This window comes from Oncorhynchus nerka, linkage group LG17 (assembly GCF_034236695.1).
Source record: "Oncorhynchus nerka isolate Pitt River linkage group LG17, Oner_Uvic_2.0, whole genome shotgun sequence".
NCBI lineage: Eukaryota > Metazoa > Chordata > Actinopteri > Salmoniformes > Salmonidae > Oncorhynchus > Oncorhynchus nerka.
In genome coordinates, this window is record NC_088412.1 from 21479271 (window position 1) to 21491540 (window position 12270).

At 44.6% G+C, this 12270-nt stretch overlaps 1 protein-coding gene across 1 annotated transcript in view; it reads right to left on the bottom strand.

The window, feature by feature from the left end:
- Window positions 1-12018, bottom strand: part of LOC115144879 (CUGBP Elav-like family member 5) — a 49544-nt gene extending 37526 nt beyond the window's left edge. Inside the window, exons 1-7 of the mRNA XM_065002787.1 lie at window positions 12004-12018; window positions 11725-11871; window positions 10599-10662; window positions 10175-10243; window positions 10044-10052; window positions 9710-9852; window positions 9071-9094 (exon numbers count right to left, since the gene is read on the bottom strand). Coding sequence (XP_064858859.1) covers window positions 9071-9094; window positions 9710-9852; window positions 10044-10052; window positions 10175-10243; window positions 10599-10662; window positions 11725-11871; window positions 12004-12018 — 471 coding nt within the window. The remainder of the gene's footprint in view (window positions 1-9070; window positions 9095-9709; window positions 9853-10043; window positions 10053-10174; window positions 10244-10598; window positions 10663-11724; window positions 11872-12003) is intronic.
- Window positions 12019-12270: the final 252 nt, after the last annotated feature.

Below are 12270 nucleotides of genomic sequence, written 5' to 3' on the forward strand. Positions count from 1 at the left end.
ATGGATGGTGGGAGAACAGAGAAAGATGAAAGGATGGTGGGAGAACAGAGAAAGATGAATGGATGGTGGGAGAACAGAGAAAGATTAGTATGGATGGTGGGAGAACAGAGAAAGATGAATGGATGGTGGGAGAACAGAGACAGATTTGTATGGATGGTGGGAGAACAGAGAAAGATTAGTATGGGTGGTGGGAGAACAGAGACAGATTAGTATGGATGGTGGGAGAACAGAGAAAGATTAGTATGGATGGTGGGAGAACAGAGAAAGATTAGTATGGACGGTGGGAGAACAGAGACAGATTAGTATGGATGGTGGGAGAACAGAGACAGATTAGTATGGACGGTGGGAGAACAGAGAAAGATTAGTATGGATGGTGGGAGAACAGAGACAGATTAGTATGGATGGTGGGAGAACAGAGAAAGATTAGTATGGATGGTGGGAGAACAGAGACAGATTAGTATGGATGGTGGGAGAACAGAGAAAGATGAAAGGATGGTGGGAGAACAGAGAAAGATTAGTATGGATGGTGGGAGAACAGAGAAAGATTAGTATGGATGGTGGGAGAACAGAGAAAGATTAGTATGGATGGTGGAGAACAGAGAAAGATGAAAGGATGATGGGAGAACAGAGAAAGATGAATGGATGGTGGGAGTACAGAGAAAGATTAGTATGGATGGTGGGAGAACAGAGAAAGATTAGTATGGATGGTGGGAGAACAGAGACAGATTAGTATGGATGGTGGGAGAACAGAGAAAGATGAATGGATGGTGGGAGAACAGAGAAAGATGAATGGATGGTGGGAGAACAGAGAAAGATGAATGGATGGTGGGAGAACAGAGACAGATTAGTATGGATGGTGGGAGAACAGAGAAAGATGAATGGATGGTGGGAGAACAGAGAAAGATTAGTATGGATGGTGGGAGAACAGAGAAAGATTAGTATGGATGGTGGGAGAACAGAGAAAGATTAGTATGGATGGTGGGAGAACAGAGAAAGATTAGTATGCATGGTGGGAGAACAGAGACAGATTAGTATGGATGGTGGGAGAACAGAGAAAGATTAGTATGGATGGTGGGAGAACAGAGACAGATGAAAGGATGGTGGGAGAACAGAGACAGATTAGTATGGATGGTGGGAGAACAGAGAAAGATGAATGGATGGTGGGAGAACAGAGAAAGATGAATGGATGGTGGGAGAACAGAGAAAGATGAATGGATGGTGGGAGAACAGAGACAGATTAGTATGGATGGTGGGAGAACAGAGAAAGATGAATGGATGGTGGGAGAACAGAGAAAGATTAGTATGGATGGTGGGAGAACAGAGAAAGATTAGTATGGATGGTGGGAGAACAGAGAAAGATTAGTATGGATGGTGGGAGAACAGAGAAAGATTAGTATGCATGGTGGGAGAACAGAGACAGATTAGTATGGATGGTGGGAGAACAGAGAAAGATTAGTATGGATGGTGGGAGAACAGAGAAAGATTAGTATGGATGGTGGGAGAACAGAGAAAGATGAAAGGATGGTGGGAGAACAGAGAAAGATGAAAGGATGGTGGGAGTACAGAGAAAGATTAGTATGGATGGTGGGAGAACAGAGAAAGATGAAAGGATGGTGGGAGAACAGAGAAAGATGAATGGATGGTGGGAGAACAGAGAAAGATTAGTATGGATGGTGGGAGAACAGAGAAAGATGAAAGGATGGTGGGAGAACAGAGAAAGATGAATGGATGGTGGGAGAACAGAGAAAGATTAGTATGGATGGTGGGAGAACAGAGACAGATTAGTATGGACGGTGGGAGAACAGAGAAAGATTAGTTTGGATGGTGGGAGAACAGAGAAAGATTAGTATGGATGGTGGGAGAACAGAGAAAGATTAGTATGGATGGTGGGAGAACAGAGACAGATTAGTATGGACGGTGGGAGAACAGAGAAAGATTAGTATGGATGGTGGGAGAACAGAGACAGATTAGTATGGATGGTGGGAGAACAGAGAAAGATTAGTATGGATGGTGGGAGAACAGAGAAAGATGAAAGGATGGTGGGAGAACAGAGAAAGATTAGTATGGATGGTGGGAGAACAGAGAAAGATTAGTATGGATGGTGGGAGAACAGAGAAAGATTAGTATGGATGGTGGGAGAACAGAGAAAGATTAGTATGGATGGTGGGAGAACAGAGACAGATGAAAGGATGGTGGGAGAACAGAGAAAGATTATTATGGATGGTGGGAGAACAGAGAAAGATTAGTATGGATGGTGGGAGAATAGAGAAAGATTAGTATGGATGGTGGGAGAACAGAGAAAGATTAGTATGGATGGTGGGAGAACAGAGAAAGATTAGTATGGATGGTGGGAGAACAGAGAAAGATTAGTATGGATGGTGGGAGAACAGAGAAAGATGAAAGGATGGTGGGAGAACAGAGAAAGATGAATGGATGGTGGGAGAACAGAGAAAGATTAGTATGGATGGTGGGAGAACAGAGAAAGATTAGTATGGATGGTGGGAGAACAGAGAAAGATTAGTATGGATGGTGGGAGAACAGAGACAGATGAAAGGATGGTGGGAGAACAGAGAAAGATTATTATGGATGGTGGGAGAACAGAGAAAGATTAGTATGGATGGTGGGAGAATAGAGAAAGATTAGTATGGATGGTGGGAGAACAGAGAAAGATTAGTATGGATGGTGGGAGAACAGAGAAAGATTAGTATGGATGGTGGAGAACAGAGAAAGATTAGTATGGATGGTGGGAGAACAGAGAAAGATGAAAGGATGGTGGGAGAACAGAGAAAGATGAATGGATGGTGGGAGAACAGAGAAAGATTAGTATGGATGGTGGGAGAACAGAGAAAGATGAATGGATGGTGGGAGAACAGAGACAGATTTGTATGGATGGTGGGAGAACAGAGAAAGATTAGTATGGGTGGTGGGAGAACAGAGACAGATTAGTATGGATGGTGGGAGAACAGAGAAAGATTAGTATGGATGGTGGGAGAACAGAGAAAGATTAGTATGGACGGTGGGAGAACAGAGACAGATTAGTATGGATGGTGGGAGAACAGAGACAGATTAGTATGGACGGTGGGAGAACAGAGAAAGATTAGTATGGATGGTGGGAGAACAGAGACAGATTAGTATGGATGGTGGGAGAACAGAGAAAGATTAGTATGGATGGTGGGAGAACAGAGACAGATTAGTATGGATGGTGGGAGAACAGAGAAAGATGAAAGGATGGTGGGAGAACAGAGAAAGATTAGTATGGATGGTGGGAGAACAGAGAAAGATTAGTATGGATGGTGGGAGAACAGAGAAAGATTAGTATGGATGGTGGAGAACAGAGAAAGATGAAAGGATGATGGGAGAACAGAGAAAGATGAATGGATGGTGGGAGTACAGAGAAAGATTAGTATGGATGGTGGGAGTACAGAGAAAGATTAGTATGGATGGTGGGAGAACAGAGACAGATTAGTATGGATGGTGGGAGAACAGAGAAAGATGAATGGATGGTGGGAGAACAGAGAAAGATGAATGGATGGTGGGAGAACAGAGAAAGATGAATGGATGGTGGGAGAACAGAGACAGATTAGTATGGATGGTGGGAGAACAGAGAAAGATGAATGGATGGTGGGAGAACAGAGAAAGATTAGTATGGATGGTGGGAGAACAGAGAAAGATTAGTATGGATGGTGGGAGAACAGAGAAAGATTAGTATGGATGGTGGGAGAACAGAGAAAGATTAGTATGCATGGTGGGAGAACAGAGACAGATTAGTATGGATGGTGGGAGAACAGAGAAAGATTAGTATGGATGGTGGGAGAACAGAGAAAGATTAGTATGGATGGTGGGAGAACAGAGAAAGATGAAAGGATGGTGGGAGAACAGAGAAAGATGAAAGGATGGTGGGAGTACAGAGAAAGATTAGTATGGATGGTGGGAGAACAGAGAAAGATGAAAGGATGGTGGGAGAACAGAGAAAGATGAATGGATGGTGGGAGAACAGAGAAAGATGAATGGATGGTGGGAGAACAGAGAAAGATTAGTATGGATGGTGGGAGAACAGAGAAAGATGAAAGGATGGTGGGAGAACAGAGAAAGATGAATGGATGGTGGGAGAACAGAGAAAGATGAATGGATGGTGGGAGAACAGAGAAAGAAAAGGAAATGAGGGATGGGTGGTGAGAGAGATCATTTGAATAAAGCGAGAGAGAGAAAAGATAGAGAGGAAAGGATGGAGAAAGAGACAGGGAGAGAGAGAGAGAGAGAAAGAGAGAGAGAGAGAGAGAGAGAGAGAGAGAGAGAGAGAGATTGTAAATACAACCCATATTTATGTTTATTTGTTTCACCTTTCGTACATTAACTATTTGCACATCATTACATCACTGTATACACAATATTACATTTGAAATGTTTTTATTATTTTGGAACTTTTGTGACTGTAATGTTTACTGTAATTTTTTTGTTTATTTCACTTTTGTTTATTATCTATTTCACTTGCTTTGGCAATGTAAACCCCCTTTGAATTGAATTGAAATTGAATTGAGAGAGAGAGAGAGAGAGAGAGAGAGAGAGAGAGAGAGAGAGATGAGCATAGGGAGGTTAGAATAGAGGGAGGGATAGATAGATGGGAGTTGATGGATGGATGGTGCATGAAAGTGAACAGAAAGTAGAGCGGGAATAAAAGAAAGGGAATAAAATAATGGGAAGGGATAAAACTCTGTAAAGCGATGTTTAGTGAATCTGTCTATCCTCACAGTGAGTGGGCTGTCAGCAGCTGAAGGAATGGTTCAATAGCTGTCTGTTGGGCTCATTTAGATCAACGGATTGACATGTTCATATTATTCCTATCTCTCGGGAGAATTGAATTGAATTGCATTTATCTTCCTTTGTCAAACTTCTCTGTGAGTGTCCCTCTCTGGTTGTGTAGGGTAAAGTGGAGGGGCAGTGACATCTCTCAGTGGCTGCGCTCGTTGAGTTCTTTTTAATTTGCTGCGGTGCCACTGGCGTGTCATTAGCAGCGACCTGTAATGGCAGTCCATTTATACTGGACACACTGTTAAAGAACTGGGCTGACACCCTCTACGACTTAACACACACACAGCTAAACCCATTCTCTATCCAATACTGCCTAGAATATACCCCCACACACATACCTAGTATTTCTGCTCTTAGTTTTCTCTCTGCAGTGCAGCGGGCCTAATTCCAGAGAAAATCCATCACTGTACAATGGTGTTTGCAACCTCTGGACTAGAGGGTTTATCTGGGAAATCAATGCTATTGTGTGGGGCATGTACGTCATGTTCAGGGAGGCAGCTACAGTATTTGGAGGAAAAACATGAGCACGGTGGGACTATCCAATTGCTCCTTATTCCTGTTTAATAACCCACAGCTCCCTCCGTCCGGTTGAAAAAGTGGACCCCCCCCCCCCCCCCCCCCCGAGTCTGACTCAGCTAAGCAGAAATCACTCCGCCACTATAGCTAGCTCTGATGCTAATGACCATATTGTGCGGTTGAGGCAGAAGATGCCACTCTCCTGTATTTGCGTGGAGTCCCTGGATAGGAAAAGCCAATTATTTTCCCTCAATGCCCCTGTCAGGTAACCTGAAAGTGGCTGTCCCGCCACAAAGCGGCTGTCCCGCTGGCACCTCATCCATTAGCCACATGCCTTACCAGCGCTATCTATTAACTCCTTTTGTCATTTGCATAATTGTATCAACGTGACAAATGGGGATCATCCATTCTGCTCTGAATAAGATAAATTGCGATTTTAGGGGTTCAGAAAAGGACATCTAAACCAAAGAAAACAAACAATGAGAGGAAGTCAATGTGAGAGCTGTGTTGCTGAAGGACAGGGATGGTGTTTATGCCCTCATTAAGATCAGACTAGGGTTGTAGGTTTGGGGTAGAGGGCCTCTGATCTCATTGGCCCCTGTATATGTCACACCAGTCACTGGCTTTTGTCCCCCTCTCAGGCTCTTCTGCCAGCTTTCAATAGGCTCTTGGGACTTGGGCTTACTTTAATGAGCTTGAAATCCATTTGCCAGTGGCCTATACAAGCTGATACAAGCTGCAGATGGCCTAGATGGTAGAATAACAGAGTGGGGTGGAAGGCCTCCGTAGAGCCCTTACTTTACATGCATTGCATAGATAATGCAGTCCTTCATGTCAGCTGCCAGACTGTCATGCATAACACCATGGCATTCAGTGATGTTTTTTCAGAATTACAATGCAGGAAGTTGGAAGCTCAGGCCTGTAATTATGTTGGAATGAGAGTGGGAGATACCAACTGGCGCTGATAAAAAGCCTTGGTCCACCAACTAGAAGTGTTGACAGAGATATTCAGAGTAATTTGGTCAACCAACTGGAAGTGTTGACAGAGATATTCAGAGTAATTTGGTCAACCAACTGGAAGTGTTGACAGAGATATTCAGAGTAATTTGGTCAACCAACTGGAAGTGTTGACAGAGATATTCAGAGTAATTTGGTCAACCAACTGGAAGTGTTGACAGAGATATTCAGAGTAATTTGGTCAACCAACTGGAAGTGTTGACAGAGATATTCAGAGTAATTTGGTCAACCAACTGGAAGTGTTGACAGAGATATTCAGAGTAATTTGGTCAACCAACTGGAAGTGTTGACAGAGATATTTAGAGTAATTTTCTTTTTCTACAACGTTCATCCACATTCAGATGGTATATTTATCCTCGGCAGTAGATAGCAACATGTCTGTGGCAGATAAAGAGCTAAATACAATTGAACCAAGTCTTCATCATCACGCCCATAACCTTTTCTCGCTACGACAAGAAAAATAAAGGAAAGGAAGAAAAGAAACGAAGGCAGAAGAAAAGAAGCAGGGAAAAAGTTTCCCGTTGCTACAGCTTCCATTTAGTGTCAGGCATCTGCTTCTTTATTGCAACCTGATGGTTTTATTCTCCCCTGGCGCCAGCAGGCAATCACCTCTTTATCACATGGCAATTATCTCTATAGCTCTGCTCTGTGACTCCCTGACTCTCAGCACTGTCCCATGTGACCCTTCCAGCCAGTCCTGCACAGGTACTGAGAAGGAGGAGAGAATGGGGGAGCTAGGAAGGAGAAGTGTGTGTGAGGGGGGGAGCAAGCAAAAGAGAAAACCCTGGTTATTGAGGTCTTGGACCTGCAGATTGCCTGAAACTGCAGACTGGTGTGCACTCTAGCAGAGAAAATCTGAAGACAATGGAGTCCACTGCAACTTCCTGGACTGAGCTTAATGGCTTCATTTGTTACCATCATGTATCTCCTTAGTGGGGTTTAATAGGGTTTGTTTAATCCCTACTGCACTTTGCTGTGTGTGTGTGTGTGTGTGTGTGTGTGTGTGCGTGCGTGCGTGCGTGCGTGCGTGCGTGCGTGCGTGTGTGTGTGTTGTTGGTTTGGGAGGGTGTCACACTTATAAGGTCATTTTTTAATGAAATTTCAAGATCCGTACAGTTGCCTTACCTAAATAAATGTTTTCTCTCTTGTGTTTGGGACCTTTAATTAGGCATCATATAACACATCCTCCTAGTTATTGGCTGTGCATAGTTCCTGCTTGTGCAATGAACTGACTGGTGGTGTTGATTTAGATGAGAGTACAGGCAAATCAGTTCAATATCAGTTGTAAGTCCTCTCTATTATGGATGTTTTGTAAAACACATTCTCAATTTACATTTAGTTTTTATAGTTGATCATTTCCTGATCTGTTAGGTTGGGTTGTGTTGAAAAGCATCTGCTATATATATATATATTCTGACTAGTTCCAACAGGGGGCGATGTTTGTCAATGTGAGTATTACACTCATGTGCCTCCTACATCTACCCACACATAACTTTACCATTTGCACATTGTTAAAACAACTCCTTTCTCAAGTCATACATTTTTCTCACATTCAACCTAATACATCTGTTTGGGTGATTTTGTGCCTCTAGTGTCGCACATCTCCAAGCCTTCTTCACATTGACACAGGGTTGTGGCTCCCGAGTGGCGCAGAGGTCTAAAGCACTGCATCTCAGTGCTAGAGGTGTCACTACAGACCCTGGTTTGATTCCAGGCTGTATCACAACTGGCTGTGATTGGGGGTCACATATGGCGGTACACAATTGGCCAAGCCTCGTCCCAGTTAGGGTTTGGCTGAGGTAGGCCGTCATTGTAAATAAGAATTTTTTCCTAACTGACTTGCCTAGTTAAATAAAGGTTAAATAAATTGTAGAAAAATTCAGCAAGCTGAAATGGCTGTTCTTAAGAATATACACATGGATTGAGATGAGAGGAAGTAGGGACTCAAATCAATCATGTACAAATATGCTCCATGTCTATTGACAGACGACAGGGAAAAATGGGTAGCTTGTTTTTTGTGTATTTACACTGCTTCTTTAAAAGAACTATTATCAGCCATTTGGAATGGTATAGGACTATCTTCCTTCTCTCTCCCTATGTTTCGTCAAATCACAAATGGGATGTCATCTGTCAAAACAGTGCTGCGTCTATCTTGAAAATGGCACATTTCTCATTTTTGGCACATGTTGTTGTCAGTATTGTATCCCTCCAATTTGTGTTCACAACCCCCCTTCCCTGGTTTGACTAAAATCCAATTTACAGGCTGTCAGCTCAGCTCCATAATCCACTGCTGTATTTGTGAAGCACCTCTTTGAATTAGCATTTTACTGTACTGTGTGTATATATAGGATCCCTGTAGATGTCTGTATTCCATACCCTGCTAGCTATATATACACTGGCTAACGAAAGGCGGAATACATACAGGATATTCTGAGATAAAGTTATTCTCTGTCATTGTGGGTTTTCTTCTTGGGAGGGTGTAGTAGTTTATTAAAAAAGTAAAGAAACATTTAAAGTGTAGTTAAAGACTGTAACTAATATCTAATAAATGTAACTATAATGACTGTAACTAATATCTAATAAATGTAACTATAATGACTGTAACTAATATCTAATAAATGTAACTATAATGACTGTAACTAATATCTAATAAATGTAACTATAATGATCAAATATCTAACATGACTATCATTCACAAAACTTAAGCAATGGATTTGCATATACCCACCTCATTGTCATGCTGCAGCAGTGCCTGGAAAAACAAGACACATGTTGTTGTGTGGCATAGAGTTAGTGACAGAGTGTGTAGCTATGTGTGTATGCATGTGTGTATGTGTGTGTGTGTGATGGGGTGCGTGGGGCTCTGCCACAGTAAGTAAGAGTCATGGCCAACCTGAGCGGGACACAATGCTCTCCCAGCAGACCACCACCGCCTCCACCACTCCTGAAATATTTGCATTTCTCCACATTTCCCGGGGATGGGCTGCATTTCATGAATTGTAATGAAGGCAGGAGTTTTACTGGAGAGAGCACAGAGATGGCCTCGCAATTACTCTGGGACGGTCAATTTACACATTTCATACGGGTCCCCATGCCTGGGATATGAACGTCAGGAAAATGGGGAAGCCCCTGAGACTTGGGCAGCCTCAAAAATTAATCCTGGCATTTAGAGAAGAAGAAGAAAATCTGCCCGTGCGTACAAATAAGTAAATAAAGAAAAAATGTAATTATTTTATAAATATATACATACTCTGTCTGCTGTGACTGGGGTTTTTATCTGTGTTGGACTGAACCCTTTTCTTAATTCCATTTCCCTTTAAGCGGCAGTAGCTCTGTACGCAGGCTAAAGAGGTGTGCGTGGAGATACGATTCCTATGTAATATTCTGAATCATCTCTGGCCCCTGATGCAGCTCTGGGGCCCTGGGGAGAGGAGGTGGGAGTGGAGCAGCACTGGACAGGTGGGCTCATCAAAGAGCCTGGGGTCTGCCATGTGTGGATGGTGCCCTGCCCTGGGGGGTGTTGGGGGATAAGAGGTGTATGGAGGGTTGGGGGTTGTGTTAGTTAACTCACGGCCCTGCCCTGGGGGTGTTGGGGGATAAGAGGGGTATGGAGGGTTGGGGGTTGTGTTAGTTAACTCACGACCCTGCCCTGGGGGGTGTTGAGGGGTAAGACGGATAATGGGTTGTGTTAGTTAACTCACCTCCCTGCCCTGGGGGGTGTTGAGGGGTAAGAGGGGTATGGAGGGTTGGGGGTTGTGTTAGTTAACTCACGGCCCTGCCCTGGGGGGTGTTGAGGGGTAAGACGGATAATGGGTTGTGTTAGTTAACTCACAGCCCTGCTCTGGGGGTGTTGAGGGGTAAGAGGGGTAATGGGTTGTGTTAGTTAACTCACAGCCCTGCACTGGGGGATATTGAGGGATAAGAGGGGTAATGGGTTGTGTTAGTTAACTCACAGCCCTGCTCTGGGGGATATTGAGGGATAAGAGGGGTAATGGGTTGTGTTAGTTAACTCACAGCCCTGCTCTGGGGATGTTGAGGGGTAAGAGGGGTAATGGGTTGTGTTAGTTAACTCACAGCCCTGCTCTGGGGGTGTTGAGGGATAAGAGGGGTAATGGGTTGTGTTAGTTAACTCACAGCCCTGCTCTGGGGGATATTGAGGGATAAGAGGGGTAATGGGTTGTGTTAGTTAACTCACAGCCCTGCTCTGGGGGATGTTGAGGGGTAAGAGGGGTAATGGGTTGTGTTAGTTAACTCACAGCCCTGCTCTGGGGGTGTTGAGGGGTAAGAGGGGTAATGGGTTGTGTTAGTTAACTCACAGCCCTGCTCTGGGGGATATTGAGGGATAAGAGGGGTAATGGGTTGTGTTAGTTAACTCACAGCTCTGCCCTGGAGGGTGTTGAGGGATAAGAGGGGTAATGGGTTGTGTTAGTTAACTCACAGCTCTGCTCTGGGGGTGTTGAGGGGTAAGAGGGGTAATGGGTTGTGTTAGTTAACTCACAGCCCTGCCCTGGGGGGTGTTGAGGGGTAATGGGTTGTGTTAGTTAACTCACAGCTCTGCTCTGGGGGTGTTGAGGGGTAAGAGGGGTAATGGGTTGTGTTAGTTAACTCACAGCCCTGCCCTGGGGGGTGTTAAGGGGTAATAGTTTGTGTTAGGTAACTCACAGCCCTGCCCTGGGGGGTGTTGAGGGATAAGAGGGGTAATGGGCTGTGTTAGTTAACTCACAGCCCTGCCCTGGGGGATGTTGAGGGATAAGAGGGGTAATGGGTTGTGTTAGTTAACTCACAGCCCTGCTCTGGGGGTGTTGAGGGGTAAGAGGGGTAATGGGTTGTGTTAGTTAACTCACAGCCCTGCTCTGGGGGATGTTGAGGGATAAGAGGGGTAATAGTTTGCGTTAGTTAACTCACAGCCCTGCCCTGGGGGGTGTTGAGGGATAAGAGGGGTAATGGGCTGTGTTAGTTAACTCACAGCCCTGCCCTGGGGGGTGTTGAGGGATAAGAGGGGTAATGGGTTGTGTTAGTTAACTCACAGCCCTGCTCTGGGGGATGTTGAGGGATAAGAGGGGTAATAGTTTGTGTTAGTTAACTCACAGCCCTGTCCTGGGGGGTGTTGAGGGATAAGAGGGGTAATGGGCTGTGTTAGTTAACTCACAGCCCTGCCCTGGGGGGTGTTGAGGGATAAGAGGGGTAATGGGTTGTGTTAGTTAACTCACAGCCCTGCCCTGGAGGTGTTGAGGGGTAATAGTTTGTGTTAGTTAACTCACAGCTCTGCTCTGGGGATGTTGAGGGATAAGAGGGGTAATGGGTTGTGTTAGTTAACTCACAGCCCTGCTCTGGGGGATGTTGAGGGGTAAGAGGGGTAATGGGCTGTGTTAGTTAACTCACTGCATGTGCGTAGGTGCTGTAGGTGCTGAATGGCAGGGCGATGGCTGGGTTGAAGATGCCAAACTGTCCGACCATCTGCTGCATGCGGCGGATGGTGCGCTCCTTGTCGGTGTCGGCAAACTTCACCACCAGGCTGGAGGATGCGCCCTGGGGGGGGAGAGAATCGGAGCCGTTCTGAGGAGAGAGGGACCGCACACTTAACCAACCAACCCTCCTCTGTCTGCAAGACCTCTATCCAGCAGTTGATATGTCAATCTCATTATCATCAACATGACATACCACACAGTCAGTCATTATCGGCTACTATATGTATGTTTAGATAATGAACTAAAGAACTAGAGTTCACTTCTCAAGTTTGAAACAAGTCATGCGTGATAATGTAATTGGATGGTTTATTGGTTCAGCATGAGCTGCTCATATGCCATTAGGTCTGTTTTTAACGTCAATATTAGCAGGCTCCTCTCATCGAACATCAAGCTCACAGTTTTATAGCTTTCCAGATACTACATGACCGAACATTTGTCTTATTGATGATATTATGTCCGT